Source organism: Musa acuminata, chromosome BXJ2-7 (genome assembly GCF_036884655.1).
Source record: "Musa acuminata AAA Group cultivar baxijiao chromosome BXJ2-7, Cavendish_Baxijiao_AAA, whole genome shotgun sequence".
Classification (NCBI taxonomy): Eukaryota; Viridiplantae; Streptophyta; class Magnoliopsida; order Zingiberales; family Musaceae; genus Musa; species Musa acuminata.
The window spans coordinates 37,004,835-37,026,795 of NC_088344.1; the positions used below are offsets into that span (position 1 = coordinate 37,004,835).

Below are 21,961 nucleotides of genomic sequence, written 5' to 3' on the forward strand. Positions count from 1 at the left end.
GTTCCATGATAAACAAATGCATGGTTTTCCATACAAAAAAGGTTCTGATGCATGCAAAAGATGACGAGCATAAACAATAATATAATTCTTAAACCAAACAGGTTAAGTGAACGAAACCTACAAACAACAGGGTTGGGGATTAAAATAACACAGAGGAAGAAGAAAACAAAGCGTTCGTCAACGAAGGTGATGATGGAGGAAGAGAGAGAGATAAATAACCTGCCGGCTTTTTGGTCGCATACGGCTTCCTCACTGCTGCAGTGCGGCAGGTCGTTCAGCACTTCCTGTGAAATGTGTTGTACTGGTTGCCCTAAAGGGAGCTTTTCGTAAATAAGTCTTTAAATTTGCCTCTTTAACTGGCATCGATGATGACGTTATTTCCATCAGCTATTAGCTGGAACTGCTGTGCGATGTTCGATGCACTCTACCACCGTTTCACCGCACCTCCTTTCTTTAATTTTTAATTAGAAAAACTATATTAAAATTGGTTTCGATATTAATAATAATTAAATAAAGGGTGAGTAGTGCTCTACGCTACACGACAAAAAGACGGGGAGCTCGATCATTTGCAACGTGGACCGAGGAGATTCCTCCACGTCGCTCGATCGGAGTTAACCCCATGTGTCCCACCGTCTCCTAACCCGAGTTGTGTCCTCCGCCACCACTTTATTAGACTTTGGCGAGCGCATTTCTTTCTCTCTCTCTTCCCGTCTCTTCTCTGTCTTCTTTGCAGAGCTTGCGCCGCCCGAGAAGACCAAACCTGCTTCCTTCTTGCCTTTCGCCCCCGAGTCTCGCCGGTTAATGGGAGCCCGATTTGTCGGCACCGTTCTTGTTTTGTATCGGAAGAAGAGGGATTGAAGGTCTGCGTTTTTCCTTCAGATAGCGGGCCGCTTTGTTCGCCGTGTTATCGAAGAAGAAGAGGGATTGTTTGGGTAAGCTTGGTGTGTAACAGTGATCTGAAGGACTGGTAGCTGGTGAAAGCTTCTCCTTTTTTGGTTTCGTTCTTCTTTTTCTGTGTTGAAAGTTAGAGAGAGAAAGAGTGGTTTGGATGATGGAATTGGAGAATTCCTCCGTCATGACCGTCTCCAACTCTGGGTCCGGGGAGGCTAGCGTCTCCTCCTCCGGCCACCTACAGCCTTCCGCGCTGCAGAACACGGACCCGCCGCCGCCGCCGATTCCGGTAGTCAAGAAGAAAAGGAACCTTCCCGGAACGCCGGGTAAGTGGAATTAGGGCTGCTCGACAGCGTGAAGGTTATTTGATTATTGTTGTTGTTATTTGAATGGGGATGTCTGTGGTAGATCCGGAGGCGGAGGTGATCGCGCTCTCGCCGAAGACGCTGATGGCGACCAACCGGTTCGTTTGCGAGATATGCAACAAGGGGTTCCAGCGGGACCAGAACCTGCAGCTGCACCGGAGGGGGCACAATTTGCCGTGGAAGCTGCGGCAGAGGACGGGAAAGGAGGTGCGGAAGCGGGTGTACGTGTGCCCTGAAACGAGCTGCGTGCACCACGACCCGTCGCGGGCGCTCGGCGATCTCACCGGCATCAAGAAGCACTTCTGCCGGAAACACGGCGAGAAGAAGTGGAAGTGCGATAAATGCTCTAAGAAGTACGCCGTGCAGTCCGACTGGAAGGCCCACTCCAAGGTCTGCGGCACCCGCGAGTACCGCTGCGACTGCGGCACCCTCTTCTCCCGGTATGCCGTCTAACACCTTCGCCGCATCACCAGCAGCTGTCGATGTTGTTGTGACGCCTAGGATTTGGATCTTGGATTCGTTGTTTCTGTTTTGCTCATGGTGTTCTGGTTCGGTTTCGGTAGGCGAGACAGTTTCATCACCCACAGAGCATTCTGCGACGCGCTCGCGGAGGAGAGCGCCAAAACCGGGGCAAAGCCGCAGGCGGCGGACGGAAAGGCAGCGGCAACTCAGGACGGAGCTGCTGCTGCTGCTGCAGGTCAGGACGCAATAGCGGCGACGGCGGAGACAGCTCCGGCCGCTGTGATGGCGGCGGCGTTGCCGCCACAGCAAGTGACACCGCTGGAGAGACAAGGTGGGTGGTTCTCCTCCTTTGTTCTCTTGTGTCCATCGTTTCGAGTCTTATTTTGGACTGCGGTAGAATGCTGTTACGGAAAGAGGAGATAAATGGAGGACTATTGTCGGATCTGAAGCTTCCCAGGCAACAAGATAAAGTAAAACGCGCATTTAGCGGGGATTAGGACAGAGTTGTTGGGTTCTTCCGTCATCTGATGCTTTCCGAGATGCTCTCGTCGTGGATCCAAATGGAGAGGAGAAAGGTGGAGTCTGTGGTGTGTGAAGGGGGGGAGGAAAACGACGTTTTGAGGGAGTTGTTTCGTTCCTTCCAAGGGGCTCTCTGATTCGAAACTTTCCATCGCAATTGATGAGCTAAAGGGGATGGAATCAGAAGTTGCAAGAAATCTACTCATCTCCATGGCATCATTGCTCGTCTTTACACTGCTCTCTTTTGCTTTCCCTTCTCCTAAAACTAGCACCGATAAAAAGGAGACCTTTATTATTTGGTCCCATAACGTGCTTGCGATCCCTTTACAGAGCCGGAGAAGCCCACCGCACTGCTGCAATACATGCCGCCGCTCTCAGCGTCGCTGGCCAACACCAGCGGTGTCACCACCACCAGCAACAGCAGCAGCAGCAGCAGCAGCAGTAGCAGCAGCACCAGCCTGTTCGCGAGCCTTTTTGCGTCGGCCACCGCCGCCACCGCAGCAGGTCACGGCACCGCCACCTTATCCGACCTGATGGGCGCGATGGGACAGGTCGACCGGCCCTTCGTGGAACCTCCCTCGCTTTGTCTCGCCACCAACGGAAGGCCGGCGCCGTTGTTCTCGCCGCAGGCGCAGGGTCATGACCGGCGTCCCTTCGCTCCCCCGCCGCCCTCTCCGCACATGTCTGCGACCGCGCTGCTGCAGAAGGCAGCTCAGATGGGATCCGCGGCGACCGGCTCGTCCTTCCTCAGAGGCTTCGGCCTCGATGCAGCTCCCTCGGGGCAGCAAGAGAGTCTCCAGGATAGCAGCCTTCGATGGGGCCACCATCATCACGCGCAGCAGCAACAGTCGGAAACGGAGCCATCTCCCATGCTAACAGCGGGGCTCGGGCTCGGACTCCCGTACGAGCCGGACTTGATGATGGGATCCTCCCAATTGTTCGGTCCGAAACCGGCGACACTGGACTTTCTGGGGCTAGGAATGGGGCCGGTGGGCGGCACCCCCAACGGGGGGCTATCGGCGTTGATGACTTCGATCGGTGGCGGTGGCCTCAACATGGGACCAGGAACAGCTACCGGAGGCCGTGTAGGGTCGGAGAGAAAGCCGACTAGCCCTGCCATTCGCTAGCATACCCCCACTCTGGTGAGTTTTCAGCGGATTGGAAGGAGAAGAGGTGGTGGAAGATCTGCATGTATTCGTTCTTTTGCTTCAAAGAATGTTGTGTTCTTTTCTTTTTTGTTCCTTTTCTTTTTTTGGGTCTTTTGTCGTCTTAATGCACGTCTTAAATCACGTAAAATATAGTGGTACATATCGTTTCAAGAACATCGGTGCAGACATGTCTTATGCTTTAAGTGACGTGCGGCAGCCGACATCTCCTCCGTGTTTCCGCCGGTTTAAGACGCAGTAGCGGTGTAAGACCGCGACGAGGGGAAGGAGACGTCAATCGGTGACAGTGAGCCAAACTGACACATGGTGGACTGCGAGGAAGACACGGGAACCTCGTGCATTAACTCGTCAATTGGAAAGCAATTACGTGGGGGCACTAAATGTCTGCAGAAGACGACGACGCCGATGCATATGAACTGCCTTCTTCCTCCTTTCGACCACAAAATCCAAGTCCGAAGTGCTACAGTGATTGATGACTAGTAAAGCCTATAATGGCTGCTCAGCCTCGGAAAGCGTCAGCGACCCCGCGGTCTCATTCCAACATAACATCCGCAGCAGTGAGAACCGAGAAGAGACGATGCATGTCGGAATGTGTAAGCTCTCACGCTTAGATCACGCTAACGCAGGACCATCATCTTTTGTTGGAAATGAGATTGCCCTCTTCTCGTAGGTGTTTAACACGATCTATCATCCTTTCTCAGCCAACATCCCACTTGGTTGAAGTTGAGATTTGTCTGCTCTCTTTGACTTTGACTTTCCTTCAGAATTAGCTCTTCTTCAGATGTGAAACATTATTTTATAATATTAAATTATATTAATTTTAAATACCAAATGGACATAATAAAATCGATCAGATTTGCTCAATCTTCAAATATTATGATCTTTAGATTTTACTCGTATTGTGGTTCGACACCAAATCGATGATCAAGTTAGTATTTGTTTGCTACACATGAAAAATAAAAAATTAAAATTAAAACTCTTAGATGTCATTTTTACATGACATGTTTAAATTTTTTATTCCCAATAATATATGAGGGAATTAATTAACATTATTTTCCTTCTTAGTTATCTGCTTACGTGATAAGAGTTATTCCTGCATATCACTGGCACGCGGTCGACGCTGGATCAGAGTTATGACGAGAGGTATACAAGGATGAGGACCTGTTCTTGAATGGTTTTGGCTCCGGCGATGAAGATGGCAGGAGCTCCGACCTGCCTCCGTTGGGACTTGTGTGCTCTCTCCTTCTTGTGTCGTATCGTATAACATTTCCTTGCTTTCCGGGATGGCTTCATCTCAAACCGGAAGAAGAGTCCGAAAAGAGAAGAGAGGAAGGGGAGCTTATCTTTCGTCGTTTTACGCTTTGTTTGGAATATATTATTTATCCGTCACCTAAAAGAGAATTTTACTTTAAAAAATCTGAATAATTTAAAATTAATTGATTTTATAGATACAAATATAATATCAAAGATTCACGCTAAACAAAATTACACTCCTACCGGGTCTCATTTGGTTTCCTCATCTCTCCTTTGTTTACTCTCTCCATTATCTCATCCATATGTCATTAAATAAATAAATATAATAAAAATATTACCGATCAATAATTATTCGTATGATATCCAAACTATATATATAATCTTCTCACATTGACAATGATTCAAGAAACATAGTTATAAGTTGTCCTTGTAAAGGAAAAACGAATGAGAGATTATTAGAAACGACCGAGGGTTGCTTTCCCATGGAATATTCTACGAAACATCTTATCCTTTGGTAACCAAGTATAAAAGCTTATTGTTAGCATAGTCATAGGTGATCACTTTCTACCACTTACGCATATATGCATCTTTGTCGGGTTACTAACTTAAGCATCGAAAGGACTGAATCAAAAAACCTCTCACAATATCGATCTTTATACATGTGGCATCTCGAGAGCTCGATGTTTCCACCTCAGAGGCACCTTAGACAACCTTACGTACATGGGTCTAAACCATGTCAAGCTGATAAGGATGTTAATAATATCTTCTTATAATATTTTTAGCACTAGGACTCAATATTATAGGAAGGTCTTCTCGTCGATCATCTCGATGAATACCTGAGCCAAGGGGCTTTACCTCCAACCCACAATACTTTCACCAAAGGAGAATAATAACCACTCTTTTTACAAGTCGATGCATCCAACTCAATGCAAACACCGATAAGATACCGATGCTCATTCAAAAACTCAAGTCTTTCACTTCGAGGGATGACCCAAAGCCATCTACTTATCTCTAATAAGGTTTTCTTAAATCTCACTCAATAAAACATCACTTAATTTTAGCGTAAGAGGAACCAAATTTGGAAATCTCTTTTGACCTCGATCTTCATGCAAGTGGCATCTCGGAAGCTTAACGTTTGCAATTTCGAGGCATCTCGGATAACTCTATGTATATGATTTTAAAGAATATCATAGGAAACTTTTAAATATTAAAAAAATCATTAGTATCCCATAAATATAAATATTAGCATTAGTATTTAAGTAATACAACATCCAAACCAAATATGATTTTAAAAAATCACAAATTTTGATATGTCCACATACATAATTTTATAAAATAAAAATTCTGCAAAAACACATATCCCACACACGACAACCCAACAGCATGTTCTCCACTGTTAGCAAGAGAGACATGGGGCCCGAATTAGGTTCAGAAATCATAAGGCGGGTAACGAAACGCGTAGAATTAAAACTGGTATCTCCTATTCCTCCATGATTTTTTCCGGGTCCCACCTGACCTCCCCCTCGTCGTCGTCGTCGTCATGCACATCGCCACCCCAATTCGCTCGACGCTGTACACCAGACAAAAACGAAGCAACTACTGGCCACCATCAACAGCGAAAAGCAGACTTCAAGAGCGAGAGATATGCCCTCTCCTTCCCCCTTCCCCTCTTCTCATCCACAGCCACAAACCCCACTTTGTCTTCTTCCTCGCCCACCCTTCCCTTCCAATTCCATCCCCTCCCTCTGCGCGCTCCCATCCGCCGTCTTCTTCATCAAGAATGCCGGATTCCATGATCGCAACCACCAAATATACCAAGCAATCGTAGTATCCGATCACCTTCCGCTGACATGGAGAGGCTCGGCGAGAGGGACCGCGTCCTCCTCGGCTACGCCTACCGCGATCCCTTCGGCAACCTCCAACAACCCCCTCCCCCGCCGCCGCACCACCGCAACTCCGACGTCGACTTTGCCGACGTATTCGGTGGCCCCCCCAGGCGGTCCTCCTTCTACGAGCGCCGCCGCAGCTTGGCGGACTCGCTCGACTCCCAATCCCGCTCTCGCCCCCTGTCCTCGGGGCTGGCCGACGAGAAGCCCGTGTTCGGGGAACTCGGAAGCCCGGCTCGGAGGCGGCACTTTGGCGACAATTTCTATGAGGACATATTCCCCGGGAGCGATTCTGGATCATCCACGTCGAGGAAGCTCGACCGGGACCCCTTCTTCCCTTCGGCCCCCGGTTCGAGGGTTCTCAGCCCCAATCGTCCTGTTCTTGTTGGAGATTCGTCGCTGCCACCGCAGCTCAGGTTCGATGTTACCCTACTTGCATATTGAACTGTCTCTAGCGCTTGTCACTCAGGATTCAAGTTCCGTACTACTGCTGGAGTTCCAGCTTGAGTCCCAATGTTATTGCCACCTTGTTTGGTGCAGAACGTAGTGCAATCACGGAAACATATACCCTTTAAGCGCTCTAATCTGACGACCATAATCCATTTCACATATCCTCAATTAGTGTACTCTGATCATTGTTTGTTGTTGTCCCCTTATACCTGCCAATTGCACGGCCATGTTGCTCTACTTGAAAGTAAGCGAGATAACCATCCATATGGAAAGATGATCTTTTTGGCTTCTTTTTGCTTTGATATTTCATTCATATACTGCTGTTGGTTTAACAAGCTTTTCCATTCCAGCCTCCCTAAGATGAGGTTCACGAAAGGCGTAGACCATCCGCCATTCAGTTCTTCTGCACACCATGCTCCATACAAAAGCGAGGATGGAGATCCTGATGCATCCACTTTTCCATATTCACCGAGTGATTCCCAAGCAACTCCAGCACCTGATGATATGAGAAATGTCGGTCACGCTTTTTATTGTCAAAGCCCTTTAGCTACTCAAACTTCTCGTGGCATGGGTAGGTCATCTGAAGCTCTCAGCAGGGGTAGTCAATCCGAAAGATATGCGACCAGTTTAGAAGGCTATATCGGCAGCAACAACTTTCATTTCTCTTTATACAAATGGGCAGCCAAAGGAGTGTCACTCACTCTATCTTCTCACTCAAAAAAAACAAATGATGTTGGTAGATGTAGTAGGCTACCTGAAGTGGTCATACAAGCAGATGACCTGCCATCTGATGATGACGATATGTCTACTTCAACCTCAACCGGAGTATCCAACAATCAGACTGAAACTCATGATAACAAGGTATTAAGCGATGCAGGCTCAACAATTACTGAAGATGTTTTGCCAGAGTCACACTCAAAGCACTTAAGCAGAACTTTTACTGGAAATTCAGGTACTTACTGTCCACAATTTACATTCTGCCATCGTCTGGTTTACAATTCTAATGTGTTCTTATCAAGTTGTAAAATTTAAAAAGTGTGAAAAGGGGCATTAACATGTCTCTTATGTTGTTTCCCTTGGCATAGGTATGATCAGCGATAACATCAAAGAATTTTCTGTTGCTACACCGGATACTAAAAGACCCGAGTTAAAAAATCTTCATCATCTCTTCAAGGATGATTTTGAAAAAGATGGTAACATGACATTTGCTCAAGTTGAGTTGGATAATGCTGTCATGGACCTATTTAAACTTATGCTTTTCTGACCTCAGGACATGAATCATTAGCTGAAAAAGCAGGTGGTGGTCAAAGAGACATGAATGATGATTTTAATGCTAAGCAACAAGTGCAAGGACAAAACTCTGAAGAACATCTTGATGCAGTTAGCCCTAGGATTAAAGATATTCCAGTTTCTTTGGAAGATAAGATGCATGGGAGCAAAGTAAGAGGGAGGGTAAAAGAGTTCATCAAAATCTTCAATCTTGAAGGTTCCCCAAAACGCAAAGGCACATTTGAGAGTGGAGATAGGAAGTCCAAAGAAAAGGACAGAGTCAAAAACAAATTAGAAGTCCAAGCTAGTGTTTCTGCTGCAAAGACAGATGAGGAAATGAAACCTGCCCCAACTACTGAGGAAGGAGCTTTTATCATAGACTCTTCTGAAGTAAGATGACTGATATGCCAAGAATTTATGATAGTGTTACATGAGATGACAGTCACTTCTTTCTTTGAGCTGATCCAAACCTATTTCAGGTAAATGAAACTTCAAAGAAGGGTGAGATACCTGACTTCTATCCGAGCGCCAATGTTCCTTTGAGTGGTGACCCTTCTTCAGAAAGAAAAAACACTTTAGAGCCAAGTTCTGGTTATTCTTCTTAACTCATGTTACATGATGTTTCCTAATACATATCTGAATTCTAGAATTTGAACTGTAGAATGTTTTACATGGAATTTTGCTTTTGTTTATCATCTAGAATTTTGGTCCAATCTAGCATATGGTTATCTAGAGCAAAAAAGAATATGTGGAAGCTGAATTTAAAAAAAAATTCTTCTTTTCCTGAAATTCATAGGAAAATAAGTTGTCTTATATGAGTTTTGGTCAGGTCAATTCGGGATAAATACAACAGAAACTTCTGAACCATTATCTCATATCATGCAATTGATAGGCATCATATGACTGAACTTATGAATTGGTCATTGCATAAAAGATCAGTTTATGTCAATTAATTTTCAGCATAATGAACTTGAGAGAATTTCAAAGCAGTAGACCAATGGATTCAGGAGCATGAAAAAAAAAACAGAGAATAAATACAATCTTTTTTGTTTGTAATTTAGTCAAAAATTGGTAATTAGATAAGTCAAGTACCAGTTGTTTGCAGCTCTTTCTGATTTTTTTTTTGTCATTTGCATGACAGCAAGCGCTAATGTTACACCAGCTCCATCGTTAATATACTAGATATTCATGTTATCTATAGTGTTCTGATTCATTTACATTTTATAACTCGTAAATCTCTTTCATTTATAGAATATAATTTCTCAAATTTCTAATTATTTCTTTTCCCTCAGATTCAACTCAAGAAAGCATTGTGGCTCCAGTTTGTAATGTTAAGGAATCCCATTTGGTATATTTTGATGGATGTTTGGTATGATCTTTTCTGCTATTTTTTCCTGATATTTTTTATGTGGTTTTAGAACTTATGCTAGGAGAATTGTGTAAGGGGTTAGAAACATCTATACAAGTATTAGCTATTTAATCTTAAATGAATTTAGCAAAGAGTAAGCCTGGTCAGTTTGAAAATTTCAAATCACTCGAATACTTGTCATTTGAAATGATGGTGATATTAATTCCGGGGAGAGTTACTTGACTCATGATTAGACAAGTTCCAATTTGGTGCATTTCTCATAGGTTCTCTCATATTTGAAATCTAGTAGCATTATTTTGTAAACACTCCCAAACTTGAAAAGTTCATGCTTCATTGCCTGCATGATGGCAGGGAACTTCCTATTGTCTATTGAGATGAACTGTAAGACCTAGTTGCAAGGCATAAATACTTTTACTGCTGCAGGGTGTTTCATTCTGAGATGTGAAATCCAACTTTTATTGTGAGAACTTCTTTTTAATTAGTTCATTCTGAAATTTCACATAAGCAGAAAAACCAGCACATCCCTTGACAGTCGCTTAACTGTCATAAAAGCTCTCTGCTACTTTTGTCCTATGCCACATGCCAGACCTGGGAAACTTACTTCCAATGTCTAGTTTCCAAAGTTCCTCCTTCATGTTTTAGTAAATCACATTTTACCCTCTAGTTTATGAAATAACAAGCATATTTAGCTGAACCATCTTTCTGATGCTGCCTCAGATTATGTGAGACTACAGATTGTTGGAAATAGAGAAGAAGTGCATCATGTATAAGTAACGGGCAAGAAATAAGAAAAGGAGAAAGTTTATGAATGTTTAAAAATGAAATTGCTTTCTGAAAGATATTAATAACTTGAAATCCTGCAACTCATGGACCCAGATATGTTGAAATCCAGCAACTTTGTAAGAACACTCAGGTTTGCTAGAATGATCTCTTCCTTGGTTAATATTTGATTTAAAAAAGACTAATCAACATAAAGGCCTCCTTGCTTGAAACTAACAAGCTTTTTGGATATAAATGACTTAGATTACATGAAAAATTAATAAAAAAGGACTTACAGGCCCCACGTAAGCTGATTCATGGAAGTGGAAAGAAAAAGATCAACCACTGGTGGCTATAATCCACTGTTCATCAACAAATCCCCTGATATCTGGTCTGGTAAAGCTGTTTTAGGTTGCATCCCTTTGTGGGAACTCATGTTTATACTACTCTTTTCTGCTTGATAGAATGGTCTCTAAATTTCTTGACTTGATCCATCATTGCACTATTGGATCTATTACATATATGCTTGTGCTGATTTACGGATGCTGTCAGTTCTTTGCAACACCTCCTGTGAACTGAACATATTTGTCCTTTTGTTACACAGGTGGAACAACTTTGTCAAGAACATATGGAAAATAAACAGACTCTTTCGCATCAAGACCAAATAAAAGTAATTGTTACCTAATTCGATTTAACAAGAAATGAATTATATGTTAATTAATGTTCTGAGAAAGATTGGCCAACTTGTTTATTTCAGATTGCAGATGCCAAAATACGGGAGTGGTCAAAAGGAAAAGAAGGAAATATCCGATCATTGCTATCAACTCTGCAATATGTGAGTTTTGATTTCTAGCAGTGATTATCTAATAGTTACATGGACAATTGGATGCTATGCCCATTGTTTTCTTTCTTTGATACATCCAGGTTCTTTGGAAAGAATGTGGATGGAAACCAGTTCCACTTGTTGATATTATTGAAGGAACTTCTGTGAAGAGAGCATATCAGAAGGCGCTGCTTTGTCTGCATCCAGATAAGCTACAGCAAAGAGGTGTTGCTGAGCATCAGAAGTATATTGCAGAAAAGGTTTTTGACATTTTGCAGGTACTTGGGATTGTTTATTGACTTTATTCATTATGTGTTGTACATCCAGTTGCAGGCATTGTTTTGTCTTGACTTCAATACCACAGTTTATCTACTTGTTAATAATATATATGTATGTGTGTGTGTGTGTGCGTGCATGCACATACACATACATATATATCATTCACATTCATATTCATCATCAGTCCCTCTGATACTCATGTAGGTTATGCAAATTTATGTACGGACAAGTGATATAGATCTTATAAAATTCTATTCAGTGCATGCTATAACTGGAACTCTGACAATTGGAAGGAGTTTTCTTTAGGGGAGAAGGGAGTTGGTTTTGGCATTTATACAAATATAACATCTTGTCTCCAACAGGCAACTGTTACTGATTGTTGACAAAAATGGTTGTGATTCCTGATGGCATCTAAATTATGACTAATACCTTGGAATGACAAACTACAAGATGTTTCATTGCACTCCTTTAACACGTTGGGGATTCTAATGAGTCAGATATGGATGTAAACATCACAAGATCTCTCTGAATCTGATACTTATGGATCAGAAATGAGGATCTTTACACAGAATTTTGGGTAGGGTTTGAGTCATTTATTGGACACATTATTGGGTGTAGATCTAAGACCCTCACCTGATACAATGATATTTATGGATCGAAAATGAGTATCTATTTAGATCTTGTATGAGACTCTAGGTTGACCTTCTGAAAGTTCCATTTCATCATGCAAACTATGTTCTTAAGACAGCATTGTGAGATATATATATAATATTTTGCCAATAAGTTGTTTAGCTGAAGGATAAAGTCTTCACACTGGACAAGCAAGAATGTCCCTTTAGATAGTTAAATGATTTATAATTGAACTGTCCTTTTTTGATATTATAAATGAAGTGGATGGTTGAAATTGATTGACACCGTAGTATGTTTTCTTTTTTGCTTAAATACAAATTTGATTTGTTTCATTTTCTCCTTGCAGGAGGCATGGGATCAGTTCAATTCAGCTACTAATGTCTTTTGACGCTTGGCCATATACATTTCCTATTTTTCTGGTGTGCCAACACGGCACATCTACATGTTTGTTCTTTCAAAATTTATAGATGGATTGGTTATTTATTCTGAACAAATATACTTATGTTTTTCTCATTAGCGCTACCACCATATGCAGAATCTTTACCCATAAAATAACTCTTAGCCCTTTAGCAAATGAATTTGTCATTTCATTCACAGGCTCAAACCTTGAAACAAAAATTATGGCTAGTAAGATGAGTAAATGGATCGAAAGACTTGACTTGTAGAAAGGTCTTTTTATTATTTTGGGCTACGCGTTTTGATCTAAGCATACATCTTCATAATCATTTTTTTTTGAAACAATATCAGGATTATTGAGATGAGTCACATGATTAGTTGTTGAAATGTTTATCATGTTTGGATCATTAAAGTCTAGTATATCTATCTCCTGGTTCTGATTGCATAAACTCTTTACACCTCATCCCATGTTTCAGAGGGGATCTTGTGTGAGATATGGTAACAAAACGTTGTTTCTTTTTGTCCTTGTGTCTCATTCATTCTAATATGATAATTTGGCAAAGTTTTCATTCAAGATAAAAAGTCTTTGTTTAGGAGCATGCAGGCCACACATGCAATGCAACTGTACCTTGATGTTTGCTTGCCCATTGAAGTAGCACAAGGACAAAGAGGGGGTGAGGTAGGTGGTAGGTCTTTTATCTCTCAGAGAACATGGATGATACAACCCCTCCCTGGGGTTGTGGACAAACAGGTGCTGTGAAAATGATTTGAGGGCCAGTAATGAGAGTGAATCCATCCGCCGAGGAGGAGGAGGAGGAGGAGGAGAAGCAGGTGTGGCTTTAAAGAGGGAGAGAAATCTTTGGATGGACCAGCGACTCCGTGTCATTTAATGTGCACTCACCCACTCATCTTTGGGATAAGGTATGTAATTAACCTGACAAACACAGAATCAAATAGCCCCTAATGACTAACAATAATATCAATAACGCCAGTAAGGGAACAAAAAGGTCACCTTTGAGCTTTTCATCTTTTTATTGGCATACGGTGGTATCTCTTCTTTCTCCCATCAACACATATTTGTTGTCGTCGGAAAGCATTGGAAAAAGCGCGCCTTCCTTGAGAGGGCAGGCTGTCCCTCCTTTATTTTACTGCGCAACAACGACAGCAGCAGCGGGCAGGCAGACGGGGGCCAAGCTTTGCCCTCTCTTCCTGAGACCACCGCAGCGGCACTGCGAGCGATCCCCCCGGACCAAGCCAAGCCCACCTACCGGAGGCGCAGATCTCTACCCCGCAATTAAATCTCTCGACATCTCTCCCGTCTCCCCACCCCCCCATGATTGGTGTCGCGGCGGAGGGCCGGTGGTGATCCCTCCGTCTCTCAAGATGCCGCCTTTACCTCGTGGGCTGTCGCGGGCGATGACTTGATCCCGGGGGTTTCCTTGGAGCAGGGTGAGTCCGTCTCTTTCCCCTCTGTTTCAACAACCTCTTTTGGCTCACCCTTTCTTGAGCTACTCGTTTGAAAAATCTTGTAAGAGATCATTTTTTTGTTTGAAGGGATTTCGGACGGATGTAGCTAAATATTTGGTCTTTTGGTTCTTCTTTTTGTCTTCACCTTCCAAATGTAGGTAGATTCCTCTTGATTTCAGGGTAAACTAGGTTTTATTGTGAGCCAGTCGTGGAATAAAGATCGCCTTTTTAGCAAACGTACGTGCGGTTTGTCAAAAGTTCAATAAATGTAAAAACTTAATTCTTGTGTGCTTCGATTGCTGCCTCGAGAAATAATGTTCTCCCACCTTTTTTTGGCAGTGTACATCTATCTAGTAGCCACTTATTGGACGGGGTTTTGTGTTGCTTAGGTCTTCCCGACCATATAAATCAGGGCACGGTTTTTGCTTATCTACTTTAGTTATGCGCTTGTTCTCCTAAGTGCTCGAGTCGTTCTTCATTGCTTAGGGTTACGGTTAATTGCCAGTTGATCTATTCTTCGATTGCTCGGGTTTGCTGGAGTTATTTTTTCCTCTTGTTTCGAGCCTTTTATATGCCGGCGATATCTTATATTGTTAGTGTGATAACGTATGGACTTTAATGCTCCTTAGCTTGAATCAATCAAGTAGCTGCCTTTAATTTGTTGTTTTTTTGTTCCTCCCGGATAAACATCTTCTTAATAATTCTTTTCGTCTCTTTCCCTTGGAACAAATGATTTTCTTTCTTTTACTTCGTTTTCCTAGCATTCCTTTGCTCTTGGCAATATTTGTTGCTGTTCTTGCAATTCAAATGATGCTAATTTGATATAAGTTATCAGAATTACTTTTGAGAAAACAAGCATTGAGAAATTTCTGCGTGGTTCTTCTCGTCAGCTCTTTGACAGAATAACCCATCTAACAATTAATGTTTCTATTATATTCTGATAGTCTGTTAACCTTTCTCTCTTTCTCTCTCTCTCTTTTTTTTTTTCCACATGAAGGAACATGAAGTCAGGCTACAAAAAGGCTTGGAAATCCCTGTTACCTCTTCGGCTAAATAAGAGATCTTCCAATCGGTTTTGTATGTTCTCAAAGGTTCGATCGGCCAGCAGAACATCAGGAAATGCACCTGTTTATCTAAATGTGTATGACTTGACACCAATTAATGGCTATATGTACTGGGCAGGCCTTGGGATATTTCACACAGGTGTTGAAGGTACAGTTTTCTTCAGCAGCTTATCGATGTATGTGCCAGTAAGCATCATACCTACGAAAAGAATCTTCAGCATCTTATAAATTCTTGTGCAAAGGAGCAGATGTTGTATAAAAGTAATTATAAGAATTTTTACCATTCAAATCTTTAACAGGCAGCTAATGAGAAGCATGTTTGCAATGATATCTTTCGAATTTTAAACATGCCTATCATTAAATGAGCTGCCCGTTCGAGAATTGAATAGTGAAAGATCTTACATATGCTTAGCTGCATGAACATTTGTAAGCTGTTTTTCTTTTTAGAAGGTAGGCTGCTTATGGGCATTGTATTAAATTTGTTATTTCTTTAAGCAATCAAATTAATTCTATTAGCTCAGCATATGTGCAGTAAGTATAGTTGACGAAGATGTTTTTGTGTTGTCAATCTAGAAGTTACATTGTAGCAAGGACCCAAGCACGGAGGACATGAAAAATGGAGAAAAGAGGAGAGGAAGAGAGACAACAGACAGTATTTATGTGGTCCGACCAGTAGGGCTACTTCCATGGGTGATAGTTTCAAGAAGTTTTACTAAGATGGGAACAAGTACATGAATGTGTTAGTATTAGACCTTCGTAATTGGATTTCTCCAATTCGAGGAGGAGAAAGGCAATAAGGTGCCAAACTAGAGAAACTAGCAGCCTTGTTGCTGGAAAATTAGGAGAGAAAAATAAGTCCCCATAGGATAATGTAAGTGGCTTTTCATGACATTTCTATAGGGACATCAATCCCCGATCCTAACCACAATAGGCTAGATTTATATTGCTAACCAAAATATCCTTGAAACCAGCTAAAAACCTGATACTTGAGTTTTCGACTAGCCTTAACAGATCCTCACTCAGATCTTGTCCACGGTCTATTTAGGCATGTGTGGTTTTAGTATTTCATCCACCCTCTTTTCCTTGTCTGACTTGTATTGGCATAGGCTGGCCAACTGTAAGTCGCCTTTTTTTTTCGTGAGACTAGGAATTCTCTTTTGGTGCTCATCTGTGGAGTTGCAAGCCTTCTTTTCTAGTCAGAATGGTCACATCTGCTGATCAACAGACCCCCTAAGACCAGGGGCCCACAAATGTTGCTATTTTCTTTTATTACATGAAAGATTGTTAAGAAAACTTACGTCTTATATAAATACTAGTAGTTGTGAGGAAAAATTGATGTTTGATTACTATAACAAATTGATAGTTGAATTATTACTTCCATGTCAATTTTGTGGGGTTAGTAGTCTCCTTTATTTTACCTTGTCTTTACATTCTTATGATAAAATCAGTTATCTGTCATGCACTAATATGACTTTAACCCTCATTCTTAATATATCTATATATATTCTTGCAGTTCATGGGGTGGAATATGCATTTGGCGCACATGACTATCCAACAAGTGGAGTCTTTGAGGTTGAGCCTCATCAATGTCCAGGATTCAGGTTCAGGAAATCAATATTCATGGGTACAACATGTTTAGACCCATTTCAGGTTCGAGAGTTCATGGAAATTCAGTCTGTAAATTATAATGGAGACACCTACCACTTGATCACGAAGAACTGCAACCATTTCTGCCAAGATATCTGTTTTAACTTGACTGGTAACTCAATTCCAAAATGGGTGAACCGACTTGCTAGGATAGGTACAACTTTTTGTTCGAAATACGAGCTAGTCTATTTCTAGAATAATTATGAGAATTTTATGGTGATATTGAACTACTAGAGTTTGTATTTTCAAATGATCTACCTATTGAATGACTCAGAATATTGGTTTTCACTTTATGACCATATTTTGATAACAAGGTATCACCATTAAAACTGCAATATATGGCATGCAAATGACTGACGTACTTTCAGCACATCTGTTATCATCACTTGAAAGCTAAGTTAGTGCCACACTAAATATTTCACTTCGATTCTGGATACAATTTAATAGTGATTCATTAATAACATGATTCTTAGAGATGAAACACGGTAATTGAAGAACGTATCTCATATTTAAAGTCTCCGAAGGTGCTTATAGTTTCCATGAGGATTGTGAGTCTTATGTTTCCTAAGATCTTTTTGAAGAAATTTGTCAATCATTTTGTCTGATTATTGTGGACAAGGATCCAGATGCCATTCAAAAGACTTGACATTCTTGGCATCTTTTGCAACGACACATGCTAATTCTTCTCCTTTTAGTTTACATTTACTTAAATGTTACAGGAAAGTTTTTATCCACTATCTGAATGTCCAGAGACTGTACCTCATGTTTGAAAGCATTCTTCATTTGTCAAAATTATGAGCTTGGAAATGTCTTATTCTCTTTGTATCCATTTGTTTGTGATCGGCAGCATGTTACTCATTACGTATCTATTTTATCTAGTCTTTTCTTATTCTAAGCTCGTCATACGACTATCAATCTTCCTGGACATATCAAATTATCTAGTGATGTACTTTTCTGCAGGTTCCCTCTGCAACTGCCTACTGCCCGAAGCCCTTAAGATAACTGCTGTTCAACATGACCCAGTTCCGCAAACCAAGGATGGTGAGAGGAGGAGGCTGAGGAGTGCTTTCAGTTGTCTGTCCTCGATTTCTTTGCGTCAGAAACGCTTCTCTGCTGCTTCTCTGTTGTCACCTCCATTTAGAAGTGCCTTTCATATTGGGAGTTAGGTCTGGTGCCATTCCAATAAAGAATACCTGAAAATAGCAGGATCTGTTGATCAAGAAAAAACCTGATGGTTTCTTAGTTTTCTCCGGTGGAAAGCTTGTGAATGCATATCTTGGTACAGAAAGATGGCTACCCATAATGTGCTATAAGCTTTGAACTTGTTGTATAAGCTCGTTGTGGATAGGAAAGCTAAGATCACTAAACGATGTGCAATGCTTCTGTTATTTGTTAGGTTGCTCACTTGAACAGAGACTTTTGTAGCACTGATCATCTGAGGTTTGTTGTATGATTATTTCATAGACCCAAATTTTTGGATATCTTCTTAACCCACTTTCCTTGAAATATTAATGCTTGATTAGCTTTCTTTTATGGTACCGTTAATATTTTCTTTTCTGCTTGACATTTTATTTACTCTTGTAGGCACTAATCTTTGATAAACTAAAGTTGTGCATGGTTCCTGTCAATTTCTTGAGTTGTGTGGCAAGTTTTGAGTTCTGTTTCTGTTGAGAAAGCATTTGATAGAGTATCATTGTAATGGCAGGACACTATTGTGGCTGTTAGTACTCAAGCAAGAACAATGCTCTTCATATGCTACTTCTCAGACAGGTCAAAATATCATCACGTTGATGGACATATTGATGTGATTCAGTAACAATGCTTTTGTTATGCTGTTGCATTTTCATTAATCTATTAATTGAACCATGTTTTGACAGTTTCAAGTGGGAACATGGTTGACAAACTCACTTGTGTCTGAACTCATTGTATCTGCAATGCCTCAGGGTACTCCCTTTTAACTTCTATGTCTATTTCTTGGCCCAAAGTCTTGAAGTTATAGCAGGATGCAACCAAATCTAAGGTATGCAATGAACTGTTTTGCAATTCATGGTGAAAGATAAGCTTGAGTAACTGTATTATGGTTTATTTTTCTTATTGATAAACTCAAGCATTCAATATTGGTGATTTGTTCTTAACTCTTTGGTAAATCTGTTGCATGGCTTGCTGGATTTTAGGATTGTACTTGACATTTGTTATCATGATTTGACAGTCGACAGGTTGCAGGATAAAAAGAAAAGATCATAGATGATAGATATTAGAACAGTATTGCAAGAAGGTAGCAGCCATGCTAACTTTTTTGATTCATTCCCCTCAGTGTCTCTTTCAATCCTTTCCATTGAAAGTCCCATCATTTTCATGATAATTAATCTACAAAACTCATCATCGCATTTTATGCATAAGAGTTCAGCAGCAGTAGATTAGGTTTCACCAAATAAATGCTACAAGCTTAATCCCAGTTATTAGTTATATGTATTACAGGAGAGTTCTCCTGTGTTGGAACTACAAAATTGCTCTTCTGGTGAGATTAAAACCTCTTTTGCCACCTGATGTATTTGAGACAACAATAAGAAGGCTCACAAAACTGAACACTTAGAACACAATCCCTTTTACACATAAGATTAGATTCCTACAGCAGCCTTTACAGCTACAAATTCTTGTTGATGTCAGTGAGGAGAATGATTCAGTGGAAGAGCCTTAACTGGTGAGGATTAATCACATAAATCATGACAACAATGGCAATAACTTTTACACACCATAGAAATTAGCCCACTCCATCATGTAGCTATTGAAGTTATACTCTTGTATGTTCATGAGGTCAGCTTCTCCTTCCACCCCAAACTCTCCGACTAATGGATGGTGGCTAACAGTTGACAGGGATGAGCTCGGGCTGCTGCCGCCTCTCTCGGCGTTGCTGCCGGAAGCTCCAGCACCGCTGGCGCCCAACGAGAGCTTCCTTATCTCCGCTTCGGCTTCCAAAAGCTTCCCCTTCAGTTTGAACACCTGCAATTAGAACCATATGCTTAGTTAGCACCAGGAAGATCCAAGAAGGAACCGCTGCCGCAGAATAGATTAATACCTCTTTCTCGAGGTGGCATTTCTCGAAGACGACGGCGTCGTGAGCCATCTTGAGCTTGGCGTAGGCCTCCTCCACCTGCTTGTTCTTGTGCCGCGCCCGCCGGTTCTGAAACCAGACGGCCACCTGCTTCGGGTCGAGCCCGAGCTCGGTAGCGAGGTGGACCTTCCTCCCCGACTCCAGCTTCCTCTCGTCCTGGAAGCTCATCTCCAAGAACTTCAGCTGCTCGTCGCTCAGCCGCTTCTTCTTCGCGTCTCCTCCCGCTCCGTCTCCCTTCGCCTTCCTCCTCCTCCGCCGCGTTCTCGTCTCGCCTACCGACGCTGAGGAAGACCACGAAAGAGAAAGCGTTTAGCTCTTGCAACGCACGTCGTCATCACCTCCAACAGATTTGGACATGTACATGGTAGTACGTGAGTTGGCACGGAAGAACATTGGACAGTGGTCAAACCTTGAGGCATTTGAGAGCAGAGTTCGGACGCTACGGGTGAGGGGAACAGCATCTTCTCTTCCACAGGACTCACACCACCTTCGCTCATATTCTCCCTTGTGTACAGTGCAGCTTTTGGGCTCTCTTTAGCGGTCACAGAGCAAGAAAGCCACACCAAATCTTTCTTGTGCTAGCTTAGCACTGTAGTACGAGCTTGAATAACGCTAGGGAGGAGGACGAGGAGGACGACTGTTGCTAATGCCCATTGTTAAAGTCTCGAGGCTTACTTATAGGAGGACGGCAGACTCAAAAGCCCTCAGAGGATGGCCAGAATGACATGAATGCCATGGTTTAAAATGGGGAGAGGCGTGTGCGAAGATGAAACCGAGCTGGGAGATGGCCATTGCCATTTTGTTCGGGTCTTCACACGGTTGTCGTCGGCGTTCCACTAACCGTCTTGCTTCGACGACATTGTTGACTGTCTCAGTGTTTATGGTAGTTTTCATGCAGTCACAAAAAGTATCACCCCTCTTGTTCTTTATTGCATGCCGTAAGCCACTGTCTTTCTTCTCCATTAGCGAGAGCGAGAGAGAGAGAGTCAACACCCCTCTTCTCCCTGTTCCAGTCCATTAGCTAGAAGAGTATGGGTTTGGTGGATTGCTTTCGAAGAGTACTATCTGCTTACTATATTCCTTCTCTCTCTCTCTGTTCATGTGAATGCCAAAAATGGTCCCCCCGGAAGATGATGTACGGAATGATGGCCGTCCTACTGTGGATCCTCGTGGGTCTTTGTCTTGAGCCGAACTCATGCCTATGGCTTGGTTAATATTATGTGCCTATGATGCATGTGACAAGCGTGTAGGCTTCCTACCGTAGTAGAACGTAGCTCACCTCTGTCCGCCTTTACGTTCCCATCACTGGCTAAAATGGTTTTGGTAGCCATTGATGAGACGAGCTGTGGCCGAGGAGAGAAGAGAGATAACTCAAGCTTAAAAGGGTTGGTGAAGAAGATATCTTCGCCTTTGGGCACCAAAAAGGAGTGCACATGGGACGCACCTCAAAGGCTTTCGCTTTCAACACGCGTCACCAAAACTTGGGAGTCCCGAGAAGGGCGCCTACGCTCTATCCGTGTACAGGTGTCGCCATCTAGTGTCCCTCCAAGTGTACCCTCTGAGGCTGATGACCATTACCATCTTGCTTGCAGCTTCCAGTGTCTTCTTCTCATCAAGCTCTCTCGTTTTTATCTTCTCATCTAACCTGATATGTGAGTGTCCTTCCAAAGGCAGCTGCCAAACTTCCATTCAGCATCATTTAGTCAAACATTGTACTAAGTGTTCATCATGATTTTAGTTTATGTGCAAGCAAGTTTCACATGCCACACGAGGGTATGTTACTCTGCGTAATGAAGCATCTGATTGATGAAGGATGTGTCCTCGAAGCTTTGTAGTAGTTTACATGGGAGGAGCCAGCATATCTGTAGCTCCAAAACACATGATGTAATCATGTTTCAGTTCAATTTCCTTTTACCTGAGTGTCACTTCTCATCATGGAATATTCTGCAGCTGTTCCAGTGAAATGGACTCGGCAAGGCTACATCAATTGTATGTGGAGGAAGGAAGAAATGGAGACATTGTAGCCTGCGGAGTTGCAGGCGGATGTCCTCTTTGAGACAGTCCTTATCCTGGAGCCTTTTGTAGCAGCCCTTGTGTTCTTCCTCCAGCTAATACTAGCTCATCACCTTTACTGTACTTTTTTGTAGTTGGCA

The 21,961-nt window shown here is 42.3% G+C and overlaps 4 protein-coding genes across 6 annotated transcripts; 3 read left to right on the top strand and 1 right to left on the bottom strand.

The window, feature by feature from the left end:
• Positions 1-698: 698 nt before the first annotated feature.
• Positions 699-3,559, top strand: LOC135617939 (zinc finger protein GAI-ASSOCIATED FACTOR 1-like). The gene is made up of 4 exons (XM_065118759.1): positions 699-1,217; positions 1,300-1,696; positions 1,820-2,049; positions 2,568-3,559. Exons 1-4 carry the CDS (start codon positions 1,049-1,051, stop codon positions 3,362-3,364), a joined length of 1,593 nt encoding a protein of 530 aa, XP_064974831.1. The 5' UTR covers positions 699-1,048; the 3' UTR covers positions 3,365-3,559.
• A 2,685-nt stretch (positions 3,560-6,244) lies between these two features.
• Positions 6,245-12,635, top strand: LOC103992861 (J domain-containing protein required for chloroplast accumulation response 1). The gene is made up of 10 exons (XM_009412749.3): positions 6,245-6,959; positions 7,344-7,945; positions 8,079-8,186; positions 8,264-8,652; positions 8,742-8,853; positions 9,555-9,631; positions 10,995-11,060; positions 11,148-11,225; positions 11,315-11,491; positions 12,469-12,635. Exons 1-10 carry the CDS (start codon positions 6,508-6,510, stop codon positions 12,508-12,510), a joined length of 2,103 nt encoding a protein of 700 aa, XP_009411024.2. The 5' UTR covers positions 6,245-6,507; the 3' UTR covers positions 12,511-12,635.
• A 145-nt stretch (positions 12,636-12,780) lies between these two features.
• LOC135617940 (deSI-like protein At4g17486) lies at positions 12,781-18,229 on the top strand. Of its 3 annotated transcripts, none has more exons than XM_065118761.1 (4): positions 12,781-13,967; positions 14,983-15,197; positions 16,563-16,850; positions 17,657-18,229. In XM_065118761.1, exons 2-4 carry the CDS (start codon positions 14,987-14,989, stop codon positions 17,860-17,862), a joined length of 705 nt encoding a protein of 234 aa, XP_064974833.1. In that variant the 5' UTR covers positions 12,781-13,967; positions 14,983-14,986; the 3' UTR covers positions 17,863-18,229. The 3 variants fall into 3 exon arrangements, with proteins under 3 accessions (XP_064974833.1, XP_064974834.1, XP_064974832.1); XM_065118762.1 differs by lacking the exon at positions 12,781-13,967 and adding an exon at positions 14,185-14,398; XM_065118760.1 differs by lacking the exon at positions 12,781-13,967 and adding an exon at positions 14,542-14,591.
• A 986-nt stretch (positions 18,230-19,215) lies between these two features.
• Positions 19,216-20,448, bottom strand: LOC135616266 (homeobox-leucine zipper protein HOX12-like). The gene is made up of 3 exons (XM_065115465.1): positions 20,218-20,448; positions 19,773-20,089; positions 19,216-19,696 (listed from the first exon to the last, which is right to left on the bottom strand). Exons 1-3 carry the CDS (start codon positions 20,303-20,305, stop codon positions 19,442-19,444), a joined length of 660 nt encoding a protein of 219 aa, XP_064971537.1. The 5' UTR covers positions 20,306-20,448; the 3' UTR covers positions 19,216-19,441.
• Positions 20,449-21,961: the final 1,513 nt, after the last annotated feature.

Bases quoted from the DNA above. Each gene is read 5' to 3' on its own strand.
- LOC135616266 (XM_065115465.1), bottom strand. From the start codon at position 20,305: ATGAGCGAAGGTGGTGTGAGTCCTGTGGAAGAGAAGATGCTGTTCCCC. The intron at 20,090-20,217 runs GTTTGACCACTG...GGTCTTCCTCAG, and splicing joins CTGCTCTCAAATGCCTCAAG to CGTCGGTAGGCGAGACGAGA. The intron at 19,697-19,772 runs GTATTAATCTAT...TTCTAATTGCAG, and splicing joins AATGCCACCTCGAGAAAGAG to GTGTTCAAACTGAAGGGGAA.
- LOC135617940 (XM_065118760.1), top strand. From the start codon at position 14,557: ATGCCGGCGATATCTTATATTGTTAGTGTGATAAC. The intron at 14,592-14,982 runs GTATGGACTTTA...TTCCACATGAAG, and splicing joins TATATTGTTAGTGTGATAAC to GAACATGAAGTCAGGCTACA. The intron at 15,198-16,562 runs GTACAGTTTTCT...ATATTCTTGCAG, and splicing joins ATTTCACACAGGTGTTGAAG to TTCATGGGGTGGAATATGCA.
- LOC135617939 (XM_065118759.1), top strand. From the start codon at position 1,049: ATGATGGAATTGGAGAATTCCTCCGTCATGACCGTCTCCAACTCTGGG. The intron at 1,218-1,299 runs GTAAGTGGAATT...TGTCTGTGGTAG, and splicing joins GAACCTTCCCGGAACGCCGG to ATCCGGAGGCGGAGGTGATC. The intron at 1,697-1,819 runs GTATGCCGTCTA...CGGTTTCGGTAG, and splicing joins TGCGGCACCCTCTTCTCCCG to GCGAGACAGTTTCATCACCC.
- LOC103992861 (XM_009412749.3), top strand. From the start codon at position 6,508: ATGGAGAGGCTCGGCGAGAGGGACCGCGTCCTCCTCGGCTACGCCTAC. The intron at 8,653-8,741 runs GTAAGATGACTG...AACCTATTTCAG, and splicing joins TTATCATAGACTCTTCTGAA to GTAAATGAAACTTCAAAGAA. The intron at 11,492-12,468 runs GTACTTGGGATT...TTCTCCTTGCAG, and splicing joins AGGTTTTTGACATTTTGCAG to GAGGCATGGGATCAGTTCAA.